Source organism: Balearica regulorum, chromosome 9, assembly GCF_011004875.1.
Source record: "Balearica regulorum gibbericeps isolate bBalReg1 chromosome 9, bBalReg1.pri, whole genome shotgun sequence".
NCBI classification, from domain to species: Eukaryota; Metazoa; Chordata; class Aves; order Gruiformes; family Gruidae; genus Balearica; species Balearica regulorum.
Genome location: NC_046192.1, coordinates 21,411,786 through 21,430,682, shown reverse-complemented (window position 1 = coordinate 21,430,682; position 18,897 = coordinate 21,411,786). Strand labels below are relative to the sequence as shown.

Genomic DNA, 18,897 nt, shown 5'->3' with positions numbered 1-18,897 from the left:
ATGAATACATTAAAAAAATAAAAAAAAACTATGCTGTGAGCCACAATACAGGAAAATGTACTAGAAAGTAAAAGTATTTCGCTTACCATCTTTAGTCCATATCCTTGCAAAGCCATCGTAAGACCCAGTTGCTAGAAGTGTACCTTCACTCTGCCAGCAAAAAGGTTATTTTATTTACTTATCTTTACTGTATAAGTCAAAGCTAAAGAGCACAAAGCAAATTTCAGGTAGAATACATCTGCACAAGATTTATGGTATTTATTCCATTGACTAAAACTTTTTTAAAAAGAAGTCCCTGAAGTACAATACAAAAAATTACAATGCAACTCAAAAATAGAAATATGAATTTCAGGAGCCATAGCAGAGGATGCGCAGTTGCTGTCACTTAAAATTTGACTATGCAAAATCATAGGTACAATTTTCTTGGAGTATTTTCAGCACAGCCATTTCCACTTACGTTCCAATCCAGTGATGTCACATCTTTGTTGCTGGGTACATCCTGCCCTCCTTCTCGTATACAGTGTCGAAGTACCAGCTGCGTAGAGCCGCTCGTGCTGTTTTCACTGAGGTTCCATATCCGTGCTGTCGAATCTCCAGATCTACAAAATAGTAAATGAGAACATAACTCCTTCTCCCAATTAATTCCATTTTAAAAAAGTATTCCTTTTGAAAGAACAAACATTGTGACATTTGATGTAGAGAGCGTTGAGGCAGGTATTATTTTAACTTGCTACCATCAACACACAGAAGGATGCCTCCGAGCGTTAATATTACGTATGTACACAGTTAACACGCATACCCTGAGGCCAAAAGGTCACTAATGGGATTCCAGGCACAGATGAATACTTCAGATTCATGGCCACGCAGCACCACTGCCTTGTTGGGAGGGATTTCAACATCTCCATCTACTTCCATCATATCTGTGTGATTATCTGCATTATGGGAAACAACAGTAGAGAGAGGTGGATTTTAATATTTTGGGACAGTATGTTGTAACTACTGTATGGTTAATATTCGTCTGGAATGAGCATAACAATTAATTCATAATTTACATGGATCAAGATTTGACAAAGGCATAGTGTTCCTTTATGTCTCCAGTTCCAACTTATGCAGTACTATAAACAGATGGGGAGCTTCAAAAATGTGAGAAAGCTCTTAGCCCTTCTAAACCTCAGCATCCAAATGGACTGAATTTTGAAACTTCAAAATTGAGGCCAAAAGTTAATTTTTTGCTATGTTAAAAAATAAATGCTGATGTTAAAAGTAGTCACAGTTTTTCAGGCACGATAATGCACAGTACAATATGCTGCTAGTCTATCTTGTGCTTTAAAAATACCTCTATGACACATTCGTTTTCAAAAAGCTCTCTTTTCACCAACTGCAGTCAAACAGGTTTAAATCTACATCTCAGACACTTCACTTACAAAATGTTTTTAATTAATATAATAACATTTGGTGATACAGTAAACTGATAATGGAGCTTTTTAAATTGCATCAGCAATTACCGTGGAATTGTCGCAATACATAGCTTTTTGCGTGGAAGTGATGTTGAATCCATATTGTTCTGTAAAACATACTGGGGGGTAATTCAACTGACAAAACAGTTTTCTTGCCAGCTACCATCAATCATTTTCCATTATTAAAAATAAATTTACACTGAGAGTAAATGCAAAATATAAAAAATGCTGAACAGTTCACCTGTTCTGTATTTAGTCACTGTGGTTAAACAAACCGTTTCACATCGATTGCTTAATTTAACATTAAGGGTTTCTGTCACTGTTTGTGTGTGTCAGAAAAGTCTATTAAAACATGCATATTTTTAAGAAAGAGCACCATATAAAACATTGCTTCAATTAAAGAGAATCAATGCCAGTATCATTTGGTGTACCAGCCAGTAGGGGTTGCTGGTATATCACATTTAACAGTGGCTGAGATAGGAAGTTTACACTTACTCTATCCAGTTCATAGTTAACAACTAAATATTCTTTTGAGATTTTTAAAGTAGAGAGCTTATTTGCTTAAGACAGAGATTATATTTCCAAGGTTATTTATCATATAATAACCAAAAAAAAAAAATCAGTAAAATCCAGCTGTAAAGTGCAAAATGTGTGCAGGGCTTGATATGAATATTCTCTCAAAAGTGTTTTTTCTTGCAGGAACTGTAACTCCTGCTCTCAAACATGTAATTCAGACTTCCAGAACAGTATTTTCAAAATCACATTTTGATGTCTGGCCTGAACTTTTCTATACTAAGCCTGATAGTCCATTACGTTTCTTTGACCAGTGAATGACAAATAAAAGCCATCTGTTTCACCAACCACAACAAAAACGGAACCAATGAATAAAGCAAACCTGTAAGAAGTTGCATCAAATAATTCTGAATAGCAAATGAAAACTGATATGGAAAAAGGAGATAAATGACACAGGATTTAATTTGGCAACCACGATCTTCCCAGCATAACAGAAAAGTCTGTCCCACAGAACTGGTTACAGCTCTCTGATTCACGGGGTTAGCAGGACTCATCAAAAGTAGTCTGCGGAGCATCATGAGCAATGCTCAGATTTAACCAGCTACGGACTAGCAGACTCCTCTCCTTGATCCTTGTACAGGGGCCAAAGCTGAGCAGGTGCAATATTTAAAGAGTTGTCTCTGATTTTTTCTCTTCAGGCAGGAAATCTCAGAGGGTCCTGTGAAAAACCTTCAGATGGCAGGAAAGGAGCAGTACTGGGACTCTGGTCCATGGAGTACTGGGAATTAATAAACTCAGGAGTTCGCATCTCTTCCTGCAATTCCAAGTATCAAACCTGGGACAGTCAAAGGCGAGACACCATCTATTAAGGTATCTCCTATGCTGACGGTATCCTCTGCAAGCTGAAGGGTTACTAGTACTGCTACACATGGATCTCTCTGTCTGCTAGCTCATACTACAGCCCATTAACCAGCAATATGATAAATGACACGGAAATGACATAACATAGGCTAAGGTCATTTCTGTCTCAACTTACTTGCTATAGTATGTGCACCGTTCTCTTCTCCATTTGCAGTATTTTCTCCATTTTTCGCTGATCCCTGTTGGTTAGTTGCGGCTGCAGCTGCAGCAGCTGCTGCCTGCTGTTGTGCAAGTTTATCTCTGTAGGCCTGTTGTCTTGTCTGTACCACATCAGGCATTACTGCATCTATCAGTGAGAGAGACTCTATCGGCCTACCATCAAACAAGGTACCATCCTAAATTACAGTGGAGGGAGAAAACAACAACAAAAAAGACAACATCAAGTACAAATTAACATTATTGGCAAAAATTCCAAGGAAAATTAAAGCAAAAGTTTTGATTTAATAAAAGAGTCTACACTTAGTGCTGGAAATGAGATCTCATCATTGTTGTGGTTAAGATTAGAATTTTATTATAAACTTAAGTGCCCACCATAAATATGCAAAAAAAGCCACTGCAGGCCTCTGGCAGAGCTTCTGGAATCAAAACTTTTATGCTTCAAGTTTGCTAAATAGCCTGCTAAAGCAAAAAATTCTCTAAGCTACCTCAGAATGTGATTTCAGACATGAGTGGCTGCAACAAAATCTAATGGTTTGTTTGAAGAGCTGCAAACATTGCAAGTTGGGTCACTGGCTTGTGAAGTTATTCTATCTTATTAGACTAATACTTTCCATAAACATATTATCTGGAGAGTTGACTAGTTTTCTTCCTTTTTTTAAACAGTGCTGGCATGCTTTCAAACAACAAGGAAGAATTTTATCCTGAAATGGACAAGACCCAGTTAAAAATACCCATATACATACGCTAGGGCTTTGTAAGGATCTATTTTTAGGGGCTAGAAGGATTCTTTGAGATAAATATAGAGTCTCCTTCTTCTATTCCAATCATTTGCTTTATTTTTCTGAGGCTTCCTAAGGGAAAGGATTTGCTTCACTGGGACTATGAAAACTACAGACGAACAGAAGACATAAGGGAGACTGGAAGGAGAGCAGAAGTAATGAAAAAAATTGTTTTCTTCTGCAATATAACTGGCACATACAAAGGCTGCTAACCTTCCAGGCATAAATGAGAATGGAAATCAAGGGTATCTGCAGCATCAGGCAGGAAGATACATAGCTTTCTGTACTGCTGGAATAACCATTTAATAGATCCTGCTGAAGATGAATTAGCCAGCAGGGGCTAAAAGCAAACCGGCATATACCATCATCCTTCCTGCCACAAACTGAAACCCTCTCTCTGTTTGGAAACCTTGCCTTGGGCTCTCATTACTTCATTATAACGACACATCACCCAAACGAGAGCCACATAGTGCTCTCCCACCTCCTTAGTGGAAGTCTACAAAAACAAAAATTAAGAGGTTACTGGTTTCACTGATTATTTTATTACACTTGTCTGGATTTACTACAACATTATATTAGGGTAAAAACTCTACAGACAACGGACCTTTAAGCAATGAGCCAGAACACCATGCCTGGTGTTGTGTGGCTGCACTGGGCAGAACCCCTACCCAGTTATGTCACTCCATTCTGGTTCCACCACTGGAGTCATGGTGAACACCAGCAGTAAGGAATCTGAAGTAAAAGTAAATAAATAGGATACAAGAAAGTTAAGAAAAAATACTAACATTTGAACTTACTGCAAGCAAGGACATAATGCTCCTGCAGGCAAAGCCTCCTTACCTCATTAATACTGACTTCTGCCTCTACATACTGCAGACCTTTCTGGATGATGGAAATCAAAGCAGCTGGTGGCACCAGAGCACCATTTATGTTAGACTGGCTGATATGGCTCTCTATACCAAAGGTAAATGCTGAATGAGAAAACCCTAAAGACAAGGCAAAAATATCAGAATTGATTTATGGACAGACAATGCTACTTGCCTGACTACTGTAGGATCTTCTGTTTACAAACCTAAGCATATTATACAAAGTTATAGCATGTTTACAAAAAAAAAACCCTCATCAAAACATCTCTGTTGTTTCCCGCATATGTTTCTAGTTTAAATGTACAAAAAGGCAAAAATGAAGTTTATATATAAACACAACAATTCTTCATCTTGGTACCATTGGCAAAACATTTGTGCATGAGTAAATACAAAAATAGAAAATATACAGTTTGCAATAGCATTTAGATATATTTTTATATGCTAAAACATATATACATGTGTGTGTGTATTATATCATACATAGTATTTAATAAAATATATACCTCCAAAACACCAAGACTCAGTTGTTATTTTTGCTCACTGATTTGTTACCCGTGAAAGTAAAATGGACCTGTACGTAGAACAGAATTCACTTCATGGTACAGTGCTGTCATAATTGTGTGTGTTTTGGCACTTACAACTACATCAGTATTGTGCACTGATTAAGAAGTGGCCAGCATGTTATGGTGCAGCACCGGCAGTTGCTTTTGATTTATTTGATCGCCCTGAAAAGGCAAATTTAACCTAGAGAACAATAGTTGTTTCAGCAAATTAACTTTACTGTCTCAGAATTTTTTCTTAAACTCCCCCCCCATCCCACTCTGTCAGGTAACTAGGAAGCTGCCTGCAAACTTTCAGATGAACATAAAGCAATTTTGTAAGTTTGGCTTCTGTGACAAAAGCAATCTGCAACTGGAATGAGAATGTATAATAGTTTTCAGTAAATTCAGGCAGAACAATGTTTCTGCTTTCTTCTGACAAGCAGACACTGAAAAACTCTGCCATCCACCATTGCTTCTGGTGCTTCTTTGCCTCGATTTTGGAAGTCCATGAGCAGCAGACAGTCGTTGCATCAGTTACATGCATTTTCAAGAAGCCTGAAGTGTGTTTTCAAGTTTGACAATGTTCATCTGTCTTTTGCTCTTCCTCCTAAGAAGCAGCAGGCTTTGGCTAGCCTGACCCCAAAGGACAAAATCCTCCAAGAAAGTATCCTGCAGGGAGGGAGGCTTTTGAGAACCCAAGAGTCATTCCTGTAAAAAAATCTGTTCTATCTGTATTTAGATTCAAATGATAGGAGTCATATGGTCACCCCTTCTTCCTTTGAAACACAGCAACATCTGCCCTCCCACAGTCACATTCAGGCAAGGAATTCGGCCACGCAAGACCAGCTCACAAGAGCACCATCACTTTGGTGGTCATCCTTTTTTCTTCTTCAAGCAGCCCCAAATAAAATGGTGCAAAGTGTCATCACCCTGTAGATAAAAGCCATCTCCAGGAAAATGCATTTCTAGCAATCGAGTCCTTAGTTGGTTGACTGCCATCTGAAGACTCCAAATGACTAAATCTGATTAAGTTACAGAAGGTAACTTGGCGGGAATTCATTCTCTTGTTGAGAAGAAACACCAAGAAACCGTTCAGACAGAAGCACATGCCTACTGGCAAAATAATTAAATGAGTCTGCGTTTTCTAAAGTCAGTCGCAGATGAATACCAAATAAATTATGCATTGTTTAACAATTGAAAAAAAGAATTGAAAAAAAACTCACCTGACTCTTGCAAGTATCTATATACCAAGAAGTTAACCTCATCACTGCTTATACTCATCTTTATTCCCAGTTAAACCATGAGGTCACAACAAAGGACACAACCCTGAAAATAAAAAAGTAGGTCAATTAAATATTTTTAGTACCTAATACGTATTTCTCAACAAATGCTACATTTATAATGCAAGTAGCTCCCTGGCAGCAGAGACAATGGTTTTATTTTATAATGCAAATAAGTCTACCGTAGTCATTAAAAAGTCATTTGTCTCACCACAACATAAAGGTCAGTAAATTAAATATTGAAGGGCCGGATTCTCAAATGATGCAAATTGGTATGAACTGGGGAACTATGCCACTTAATATCAGTATTAAAAAGGCCTCATTTCACAGGTTTTTAAAAAATAATTGAGTTTCATCAAATAAGCATCATCAGTATGGAACACATTTTTCAAAAATTTGGATTTCTCTGGCTAGCAAAGACAGACAACTTGGCTTCCTTCACATTGGTACCCAGGGAAGTTCCCATTTTTACTTTCTAATCTACTTCAACTTTCATGTACTCCTGCTCTAGTAAAAAGGTTTAATATGGGCTACATCACTGTATCTGTTCAAAGAAAGGCCAACTATTTCCACTAAAAATCAGAAAATATCTCAGCCATACACTTAGGCTTTGCAAAAGGAATTCTTGAACTTGAGACAAGCTTTGAACAGAGCATTTTTAGTAACACTTCTCTACGCTTTCAATCAATGCTTTAAAAAATACTGACGGATACATATACACACAATTTTCCCTTGATTTTATTAACGGTAGCAAGACAAATAACATACCAGGCCATATATACTTTACAGGATAAATTTTGAAAATATGAAGAAACAAGAGTCTTCATAACATGAAGACAAAGAGAGAGAACACAGTGTTTTTTCTAAATTTATGCCTCATTTTTGAGTGCATTCTCATGACTTCTAAATGTTTGAATATTAAAATCCTGATCTTTCCAAACAAGTCAAAGTATCAGCTTCCAGAACATCGTATGAAATAAGGTCCATCTCCTATTCCCAGTATCCATCCAGCACTTTCCATCAAGAGACCTTCAACCTCTTTACCCAGCTGCCACCATCATTTTCTTCTATGGAACTGGAGTCAGAGAAGGTAAGAGACTTTCCTATTGTTATTTGACAAAGTCTGACCTGGATCTGATTTTTTTTTAAAAAAAAAAAAAAGAACTGAACAACAGATTTTCTTGTATTATTCAAAGTAGAAAGTTCTCACTACATGGCTGTGTGGTCAGGCCATTTGCCACTCTTGCTCCAAGTGGGAAAGCAGTGAACACAACAGTGAGCAACAAATAAAGATTATGATCGGCATTATAAGGCTGCCAGGCATATTCTTTCTAGGCACCTTTTCCCATGATTTCCCAAGGAAATATGACAAAATGGTCACACTCTTGTTCTTATCATCTAACTTTTGAATTTTACCAATTACATCCAAATTTGACAGTGAGAAAAGCTCTCCAAGATGTGACTTTCCTGTAAGCCCCATAATGTTGTAGAGGAAAGACTCAACTAAGCTCCTCGAGGAGAGGAGAGGCTACAGGATGAACTCTGACATCAACAGGAGTGTGTTCGCTCAAAACCACACATGAACCCTGGCAAGTCGATGAGCACGTGGACCCCCCAAACCTGCCCCAGCCATGCAGCCACCCACCCAGCTAACAGCAGTGGGCAGGATGGAGGGCAGCACACACTGCTCACTTGGGTTGGAGAGGGCGCAGGAGAAATGTCACAGTCCGAGAGCTGTGCAGGGAGGGCTCAGACCCAGCTGGGGCCAGACCCGAGTGGGAGAGCCGGGGTTATCCTGCGTGGGAAATGAGGGGCCCTGCATGATTCTGGACGTGTCCACAGAAACCCAGATCTCGTGCTTATAAAGCAGCTCAAGCATATTGCGCTGCCAAAGGCAGGGAAGATGGTTTTAGTTTCTTAAGGAAATAAATAAAAATGCAGAACTACTTAAATCCTTCTCATTTCTAAAGGAAAAAATAATATCTCCAGTACGATAACATCTAGCTAGTGCACCACAACTTGTAAGGGTGCACTGATACGAACCCTACCCCACTCCACGCACAGCCCCCAGCGATGCCCGACGCACAAGGTATATCTGCTAAATTAAAATATACTTTGAGGGCTCGTTTATTGAGCAGTGTGCGAAGTGAATGTCATTTTTAGCCATTTCATGCATCAGCAACCAATTCTACCATGTGCAGGACCAAACACCAATTTTATTCAGCTATGTTTTGTTGTCATACATGGCGCAAATCACCTTTATTTAAGGCTGCTTGTTACAGAGAAGTTCTGTAGTAAGAGGAACAATATTCTCCTTCATAAAAAAAAAGGTAATTAAATTTAAAGAGACTTATAAAGAAGCCTTTTTACATTACATACACACACAAACGTAGCAGTGTTTCATGGGTCTGTTTTTTAAAATTTTAAAGTCTTTTTAAAATCTTGCTGCATCATCCAAAAAGACAGATGAAAATGCAGAAATCCAATGAAGGTGCCATTTGCCACCTAGAGAAGACCAGCATCATTAATATAAAGAGGACTCCCCCACTCAAAGCAGAGTTGTGGAGATTACCTGTTACGTAGCTGGATAGCTAAAGAAAAGAAGCTAACACTTTGCTTGTCTGTCAAGAAAGTGTTATTCACCCTGCCCAAGTCAAAGCTGTATCATTTTTCAAGGCTGGTTGAAAGTGCTTTTTCCCCAAGATGCTGTGGTGAGGCCAAGCTGAGTCCCCCCACCTGCCGTCCTGCCCGGCCATCAGGAGGTGGCAGTGCAACACCGCCTTTTGTACCAAAACAACTAGAAAAACAGAAATGTGTTCGATAAAAATACAGCTTGCCTGATGAGGACATGAAACCGAAAAAGGTGCAAAAGTTTCCACTTTTTAACTAGATAGTGCTTTATCCATTTTGTTGGTGCTTATTTAAATGTTCTGAAAACTCGTTTCTGTATTTACCCCATCACGGGCCCAGTGGTACAGCCAGCACCCAGAGACAACCATCGTCCGGCTACCGCCACGGCAACGGACACGAGGAACGGCGAGAAGAGCCACCAACACCAAGCCACCAACACCAGGCCACCCTCCTTCCCATCCCAAAAGCAAACTATCACATTAAAGAGAAAACAGAGCAGAAGCACAGCTAAGAGGGGCTACAATAATTCTTTCCCTTTGACAAACTTTTAACCGATGCCAGGCTCAATTCCAGCTGCCGGGTTTAGGCTGCCCACCCTCGCATGCAGGGGCAAAGCCAGCCGGCCCCCAGCTGAAGCAGCAGCTCAGAGCTGCATGAACCCCATCGCACGCAATGGGGAAGCTGCTGCCGTTTCCAGCCCCAGGAACTGCGCTGCCTCCCGCCTTCCCGCTCCTGGCTTCCCGGGAAGCAACCGGTGGGAACGACCAGAGAGCAGCAGCGAGGGGATGAGGGTGAAGGAGCAGAGGTAGGATGGAGAGGGGACCCACCGACCCCAAAGCTACCACCCATGCTGCTCTTGGTGCTCAACACACACGGCCAGCCCCTTGCTTCATGCTGAAGTTACAACTTGCCATGGATGTCTGACAAAGAAAAACTAACGGGAAAGAAAATAAACCTGCTAGCCTACGAACCACATGAACTCCATTGTCCCTAATGCCCCAGGGTTTGTTTGGGAGGTGACAGGAAGGTTTCTTAAAAGTGGCATCATATAAATGGAAACAGAAATAGAGGAGGAAAGACTGAAAAGAAGAAAATTAGGGGAGTAAAGAGAAATTTACCTTTATGTACGCACCCATGCACGTATTCACACACATACCCCACATACTAGCAGATCTACTTCATTAATGCTGGTTTATTCCCCCCAAATCCGTTATTTCCATACACAATCAACTACTTATTTTGGGCACTTAAGATATTATTATTGCTCTTTATGTTAGATAAAGCAATTAAATAACAGAAAAGACACAGAAAAATGATCCAAAAAGAGAAATCACACATAATTCCTACCAGTTGTAGATTTCTAGCCTAAGTTGCAAAGGGCCAATTAAAAATATCTGAAGATATTTACATTTGTATGTCCCAAATCCATTCTGAAAATGTAACAAGATACTTGTGGTCTTTTTTTTCTGGCCCTTATAAAAATTCCATGTCTTTCTCAAAACATTCAGTGGATTTACAGGAAATATGGCACCGCACGGTGTACCCACACTACTGTTTTAGCTCCAAGTGCGCTTTTAAAGGAAATCTCTCCACTTGCCTCTACGTTTGTTTTGCACTTGGAGCAGTCCCAGTGTACGGGAAGAAGTCTTACAGGTAGAACTAGGATTAAAAACAAAAACAGGTAAAAATAAAGATGTGTATGAGGTCTTACTAATATGCCCATGGGCTTCTAGTCCCTAGGACCACACCAGAATTGACATCTACTGCTTAAGACCAAGTCCACTTCAGCACGCCTCTTCTCAAGCTCTCTTAACCCACACACATCCCTGCAACGCTCGGCAGTGCCGTAGTGTCAAGGAAACTGTATTACAGTGTAGGTCACCCGGTGTCCCCCCGATCATCTCAAACCACCGGAGGATGAGTCTGTGTTTTGTAACATCACTATTCAATCAGAATCAGCACAGGAGCAAGATATCCCACGTAATTCGTAATGTCACTAGAGAAAGTCCCTGAACTCCGAAAATTTATCAGGTGTAAAACGTATCAGCCATAAAAGACAACTGTCTATACTCATGCTGGCCTCAAGACGTGCCCAAGAACTAGATGTGCCACAGGTCAGAACAGACAAGACACGCGTCTGTGCTTCAGACAAACTGACCCACCCACTCCAACTCTGAATCCATAGCAGAAATCAAGAAGTCATTCAAAAAACTACTTTTTTCAAAGGAAATGAGGTTTCTTATCCCAGAGCCAGCACACCGACTCTGACTTAGCTCCCACTTAGCAAAAACGTGCCTGTATTTCTGTAACATGCTTACCAAAACACCAGCATGCGGGGGCTCACGCGGGCTTCTCTGCCCCTCGAGGACCATTCACACACTTTCACACTTGGGGTAAAATTTACAAGTAAAATCCACTGTAACGCGATCAAGTTCCACTATCACGGACACCAGATCTGCAGGCTAATGGGTGCCCAAGAGTACAAACCTGATTGCGTTTCTGACAAATTATTATTCTACTCTACATGTTTATGCTAGCTTTGTACTCTTCTTCTAGGTTCATGCCAAATGCTAAAGAACAGATGCCGCCTGATATGGCTCCTGGCCTAATGGTTTCTTTCCGTTGTGTTTTGTTGGGGGTTTTTTGTTTTGTTTTGTTTTTTTAAGCAAACCTGAACTGGCAGAGAAAATTTATACATCAGATTAGCACTTTGTATCTCTTAATCACAGTTTTATAACACATGGTAGATTTAATAGAGTTAGATTTATTGTATCATCAAACAACAGCCTAAGAAAGCATCATTTCTGCAGGTTTAGGTGGGCTCTAACACATTCTAATTAGGTAGGATAACAGAAAAACCTGGCAAGCTGCTGTGAATGATAATTCCCCAAAACATACCAATCATTAGTTTGGTACCAACTATGATATGTTAAAGGGAACAGCTAATGCTCTGGGTAGCTCTGAAAAATGTTTAATGTTCAGATATAAACAGACTGCTACATTTATCCACGGAAACAGAAGTCTGGCTACAGAAACAATAAATCTCCTACAACAGAAATATTGTCACTAGTCCTTTTATTTTTTCCTCTTTCACAAGAAATCCTGACAAATATTTTGCTAGTATGTGTGCACATATACAATGATACAATTTTTTTTTTAATTGCTGCTTAAGAATCTTCCTTTTTTATTTTATTTTTTTTTTAATGACCATGATGGTTAAAAAAAACCCAACAAATTATATGAACCAACCTGGGAATGTGTAGTTATAATTCCACCCAAAAAACCTGGAGGTGGATACAAGTCCTATGGAAAGTTTTCTTACAATTCTGCTTTACATCTGTATTACCTCTCTCAAAATGAAGTCCTGCGTACAATACACAATTTTTCTTCATTATGCTTTGCAGGTAGCACTGGGAATCCCTCAGGCTGGCAAACACACCTGCTGAACTCAGCTACGCGACTGCTGTCCCGGTGGCTCAGGGACAGACAATACCCCGCAGCCCAGCAAAGTGCCCTCACACTAAACTCCTCCACTTGCCCAACTGCATCCAGGTCAGTGATGACACTGAGGCACCAATGCCACCGAGTCCGCTTTGACTTCTCAGATGCTGAAGAAAGTGAAGAGGGTGCTACTTAAATCCAACCACTTGGACCAGGCAAACTCCAGGATTCAGAACTTCTCACCATGTGAGAGGCTTGCAGAACTGGAGTTTTAACCCAGGGCTCCACAGAGCGCTGGTGGCTGCTGTTCTCCAAAGGCTCTTCCCAAGACATGGTGGGTCTACCCCAAATGGCTGCTGCACTCAGTAAGACTACAGCCAAAGAAGAGTTCTGTACAGCCCTTTAGAAACAGTTTATAAAGAAAAACTCATAAAATAAATCAGTGGTTCCTGCACGCCAAGCATGCAGTGTATGACCAATGTTGTACATCTTTCTGCATAAGAACTTATTGGGCATTAATTTCATTCAAAATGAACATTTTCTCATACTTTAAAAAGAAGAAAAAAAAATTAAGTCTTCTTTAACTCTATCAACTAATTGCTCTAAACACTCCTTTTTGCTCTTTCACATCTTCATTTGAGAGACGAGGTCCAATATTGTATTGGGCACAATGCAAATGAGCCCTTATTAAAGTTCTCCTACTATCTGACAATCTGCAATTAGGAATTCTTTCTAACCTTCTGAATTTAAAGGAAAATGTTTTTAAATTAAAAGCATAAGCTTTAGTGTAATATTTTTCAAAATGAAAGTTATCTCATTTTCTGCGTTTTTACCTGTGTCTCTAAATTGCTATTATTTAAATGTGCCCTTTTTAAAATTTTAAGATTCAATAACCTATGCCAAATGTGAACTTGCATAAAAAAAATTATCTGTAATTCTACCTAATGAACCTTCTTACTGATTTCCCATATGATCAAGCTTTGCTAGTTTTCCTTCTAGCAATTTAAAACGAGATGCTTCTCATGTTCATCTTTTAACTGTACTGCTTTGCTTTTACTCTCAAGAATACAGCTTCATTTCCGAATACTAAAAAAATAATTTTTCCTTTCCTCATCTGAATTGTTTTCCTTAGCTCAGGCAATAAATACTTGTGTTCTGTACTTCAGCTTTAGTGACCTAATTTATGGCAACAGTCTCTGTCTTTCCGTGCCAATTTGAGAGTACGAAGCATACAAGATGACAAAGCCAGTTTGAAATTTTCCGAAGAAAAAGAATTACAACCCTGAAAGGGAAAAACAAAACAAAACAAAACCCACCCAAAACCTTAGCTAAAAATAACAGTTACTGTCTACTTATCTGAGTACTCAGTCCCCAGAAACGCCAAGCACAGTCCTGAGTACTATTACAAAATAAGCTCCAGATGAAGCCCATTTGTTGGTTTTGCCTAGAGCAAAGTAGTATTTAATTACTGAACTATGAATCTCCTCCCCAAAGTCATATGCTGCGTGACCCAGGAGACTGGGATTCCGGATGTTACAGCAGAGACACGAGTGACAGTATATTCAGTATCGTATTTCCAGGGCTATGGCTACAAAGCTGCAAACTTCTATGCTTTCTAGAGTTAAAAATACATCTTCCTGGACAGCTATAGGGCATCTTGCAGTGATTCTTGGCAGCCATATTTTGTAAATCCCTAGACTGACTAAAGAAACATGGATATTTCTGGTACTGACACTTTATTCAATGCCCTTTAGATTCTCAAATCTTTTTTCCTTGTTACAGTGCAACACAAGAAGAAATTACATGTTTGGGGGAGACTTTTCTCCTTATTTCCTGTATCAGAATAGCAAAAAGGTATTGTATATCAGTATTGTAAAGACTTTTCAACTGTTTGGGGAACAACGAAAACAGACATCTCTTTCCAGGCACAACTCTTCTGCATGATAATTACAACCCTGTTGAAATGGAGGTAGTTCTGATACATCTGTCTTCAGGATCAAATACGTTATTCCTTCAAAACTTAAAAGCCAAACCCAGCTGCTCAGAACACGCATCCCCATACGTCAGTAAAACCACCAGAAGAAAGTCCTGCCTCAATTTTGACTACTTTGTGAAAGCCATCCCTCCCTGACTCCCCCCAAGATCCCAGCCCCAAACATCCCACCTTGCTCCCCTGAAGGCATTCAAGGAGAAGGGTTTTAATCACACAGCTCAAACTGGGATTAAACGAAAACTGTCCACGAGTAATCATTAAAAAGTTAAACCACTGCCCTCTGTCAATACCTAAATAATTTTCAGAGCACTCCAGTAAATATAACCAAACATTATGAAATTCTCTTTGATCAAACACCTAATCCAGACCAAAGGCATTTTTCAGAGAAGAGGAACCAGTGGCTTGATGGGATGACCTTCAGGGTTAGACTGCTCTATCTGCGCACAAGCCGGGCAGATGCCTATGGCAACAAAACTGGAAATGCAGCATTTCTAAAATTGATTAGAAACGGTTAACTTCTGATTGATCACCAGAATTAGCACATTTACCTGGGGAATCAGTAGTACAGGCTTGGCCAGTATGGATTGTTTCAGAAGATGACCTGCAAAGTACACCTTCCAGGGTCTGTATACTAACCGGTATCTACTCTGTAACGGAGAGGGAAGTACCAGACAAACACTTGTCATGACTCCAGGGAGAGACATCTGTCCTCGAAAGGGGGAAATCTTCTTATTAGAGTGGCCATCATGGGAACAGTGGTACCATCAAGAAAGCTGGGGAGCTTCCATTCCTAGGCCATTAGAAGGATGTCCCTTTAGACAGAGTTACAATCCTTCAGGAATACTTAATTTAAATAAACTAAGGATTTTGCAATCAAACATATAGACCTTGTCTCTAGAAGGCTTTGTAAAATTGGTAAATGGCTTTACTAAGTGCTAAAGTAACGGCCTGCTAATATTCTCTAGGTCCAGAGACAGAGAATCAAGTGGTAGAAAGATGAAAACTGGAAGAAGCATTATCCGCTACGTTCTTTAAAATCCCATGCAATATACCTGTACCACCAAGTTTTAAGCGTGCAACTATATGACTGCTAATCTCCTGTGCTGCACTAAAGCCTAGCAAAAAATTAATTATGGATTAATGTGGGAGCACGCCCATTAATCCTCGCTTGGATCAAACTGTGTAAAAATTTCAGAGAAAATAACTGATTGAGAAGAGCTCTTGAGTCAGGCAAAACGAGGCCTATCAAGAGCTTCTGCTGAGACTAAGGGAGGGGAGGAACGATGTCCAAAAATGTCTTCCATTTGTGACCATGCATCACTGAAAATAAGCACAAGTACTATGGTTCAAGCTTTTTGATCAACAACATGTAGAAATTGAACAGTTAAACGGAGTTAAAGATCTCCATACTGTGCTACATTTCTGCTCTCAGCTGATTTATTCTCATTTTCGCTGCTGGAAAACCCACCGAATAACGTGGCCTGTGAGTCTGATCAAGAACATTCCATTTTTTCCAATACACTGTTCCTGATGTTCCCACAATAGATCATTCAGGGCTCTAAGGGACTGCGTCAATTGAATTGAATGATGTGGTCGCCTGCTGGTACATAAATGCAAAGGCAAAGCTAAGGGGGTTTATTTTCAAAACAGGAGACATTGATCCTGTGACAACGTTCCATTACCCTGACTCTATTTCTATTAGAGACAGTGATTACATCTACATCAGTCGCTGGAGCTGATGGATATTGGTGCACTAACAGTGACACAGTTTTTCACTATGCTGCTGCTGCTGCTGCTGACCTGCATACTGATGGCTTACAAAAAAGATTAATTCTGAGCTTGGACTAATGCGACTCATTTGTCAATGAAAAACTACTGAAGTTTGAGCAGACTGTCGCAATTAGTTGGTTTTCAACTGTCTGTGGTTTTATTTGGGTTTTGGTTTGGTTTTGGTTTGTTTGTTGGTTTTTTTTTTCTGGAAACCCTATTGTGGAACAGTGATTAGTGACCGTGTAGCCTGACACGGATTCTGTTTGTTATAATTAATATATTTATATTGCTACCTGATGGTAATAAAACAGCATATGCGGTTCTTACAAGCATCTGTGGAAAAATATCACTGCACTCCTGCAACAGCATCCCTATCTTGACTAGCGATTTTCTCCATATGGGTGTACGGACTCGTCTTCCATTTCCCAGGGCCGTCACCCTTTTACAGTTTCTATCCGCTGTACTTGCTATCTTTCCAAGCTGGTGATCCATCTTCCAGCTTTCATCTCTTGATCTGACATACGATCTTGAGCCTGTGGTCACGCATTTGCCCTGGTTTTCACCTCTTCACCATGCACTGCCTACATGTACTCTGCACTCCTGAATTCATCTCTCCAACTACTTTCAAGAGCGCTGACTTTATCTGTACTTCCTTCAGTCATTTCTTTTTCTACATTCTTCTTTCACTACTTTTCCATTACAACACACGAGTTGCTAATGTTCTGCACAAATAAACTGTGGTGGTTGAAAAAAATTCAATTCATCTTCAATAACAGTGATTTCTATTCCAACTAAGCCCTGTTCATTTTATTTGTCCTTGTTTGTTTAGCCTTGTGCCCTGAGTCACGTCCTGAAGTGCCTGCAGGAGAAAGGCCTTTGTCTGACTCACTTCAGTGTATTTACCGCAGTGGGTTCCCTCATTCTTGATTAAGAAGGGTTGGGTTTGTTTTTTTTTTAATGCTGCCATAACAACAACAAATTGAGGCGATTTGGAGTTATACCTACGCAGAGTAACAAAGCACAGCAGAGATCGGAGTTAGCAGCATCCAAACAAGTGCAGAACCCAGGACGACAGCACGCCTGCCAGAACCGACCAGCATCTTCTCACAGCACCCCTCTGCACCATGTGGACATCTACAACTCACATTAGCACAAGGTTGGGCAACTCCTTGCTCAAGTCCATTCCATACTGCACATCTGTAATTCCTCCATATCCAAAAGTAAACCAAGACGACCCCAAATCTTCCTCTGCGGTGAGCCCTGGTACCTGTGAGGCTGAGGCTGTTGGGACCCCAGCAGCCCTTACCTAGGGGATCCGAGATCACCAGCTCTGCAGCAATGACTTGTGCTAGAGTCTATGTTTTGAAACCCCCATTAGAGGCCACTACTGCCTCATGGAATTGGATTGTGTCTGTTTTGTGAAATGCTAGGGTTTTATGTTTTATTAAGGTTGCTATCATTACTCAGGTAATTATCCTACATTCCCACACGTCTTTGAGGCCTGGTTAGTATTTCCCGGTGAATGACGAAAGACAAAGTAAAGCCAAACGCACTTACATCAGTCTGGACACAGACAGCTACACGAACATGACCTTTTCCAACAAAGGATCTCCCTGTTTGCCCTGCCCTTGGTGTACGAGCCTGAGCACTCTCACCTCAGCTTTTTTAGCACCTATGAAGCTAATACCAAAAGCAGATTTTATTTTCAGCATAGAAGTTGACAGGACTACCCTATAAATAATACTAACCACATAAACGGAACAAGAGAAGCATTTTATGCAGTGGAAGACCCAGTAGAAGGGGTGGTCTATGAACCTCACTGGAGTAAAGAATTTACAATGCTGAGCATCTTCCCCAACTCCTACATTACTTTAGAAAAGATCTTGAATCATCAGATATAGCACAACTCTGCAGCGTTGGGGATATAAATATGCAATTTGATTAGGGGAAAAAAAAATAAAAAAAGAGAGACACTAACAAGGTGCTTTGTTCACAAAGCAGGTGAAGAGGGTTTGATCTATCTAAACGCAAATAAACCTGGCTTGTCTTCCCATTGTTAAGCCTAGTCTTAAACGCCTTTCCTATGAGAAAAGAACTTTTGGAATTATATACTCTGGCAGCATCTAGTTTGGGGATAACAAATAATTTTTCTGAAATTCCTTTGTGAATGCATGGAAGCTGCCAATTTTTTCCTGAGGCAGATGTTTTGTTGAATACTAACAGCTCCAAGTCCACTGTTTCTGAGAAATGAAGGGTGAAACGTAAAACCCCCATGAGAAAATATCATAATAGGGTGAAAAAAAGGAAAAACACCCTAACAACCTCACAGGGCACAGAGAAGATCCTTCAGTTACAATTTATAACAATTACAAGTCAGGAAAATATAAACTGTTAACAAGGAAAGATATCATCTCCAGATTTAGTGGCCATTAATCAAGAGCAACTACATCAGAACCTGCTACTTACTGAAGAGGAGGCCAGATATTTTTTATTATTTTGTTTTTAATTGAGATGATAAAGAAAACTGTGCCCTAAAGATAGGGAA

General features: G+C 39.9%; 1 protein-coding gene across 5 annotated transcripts in view; it reads right to left on the bottom strand.

Annotated features, from left to right (window-relative positions):
• TBL1XR1 (TBL1X/Y related 1) overlaps positions 1–18,897 on the bottom strand; it is a 112,710-nt gene that overhangs the window by 9,741 nt on the left and 84,072 nt on the right. For all 5 annotated transcript variants that reach the window (XM_075761524.1, XM_075761523.1, XM_075761525.1 and 2 more), the window contains 6 exons: positions 6,461–6,563; positions 4,670–4,815; positions 3,007–3,226; positions 800–932; positions 458–599; positions 87–150 (listed from right to left, as the gene is read on the bottom strand). In XM_075761524.1, the coding sequence (XP_075617639.1) occupies positions 87–150; positions 458–599; positions 800–932; positions 3,007–3,226; positions 4,670–4,815; positions 6,461–6,518 (763 nt within the window). In that variant the 5' untranslated portion in view covers positions 6,519–6,563. The remainder of the gene's footprint in view (positions 1–86; positions 151–457; positions 600–799; positions 933–3,006; positions 3,227–4,669; positions 4,816–6,460; positions 6,564–18,897) is intronic.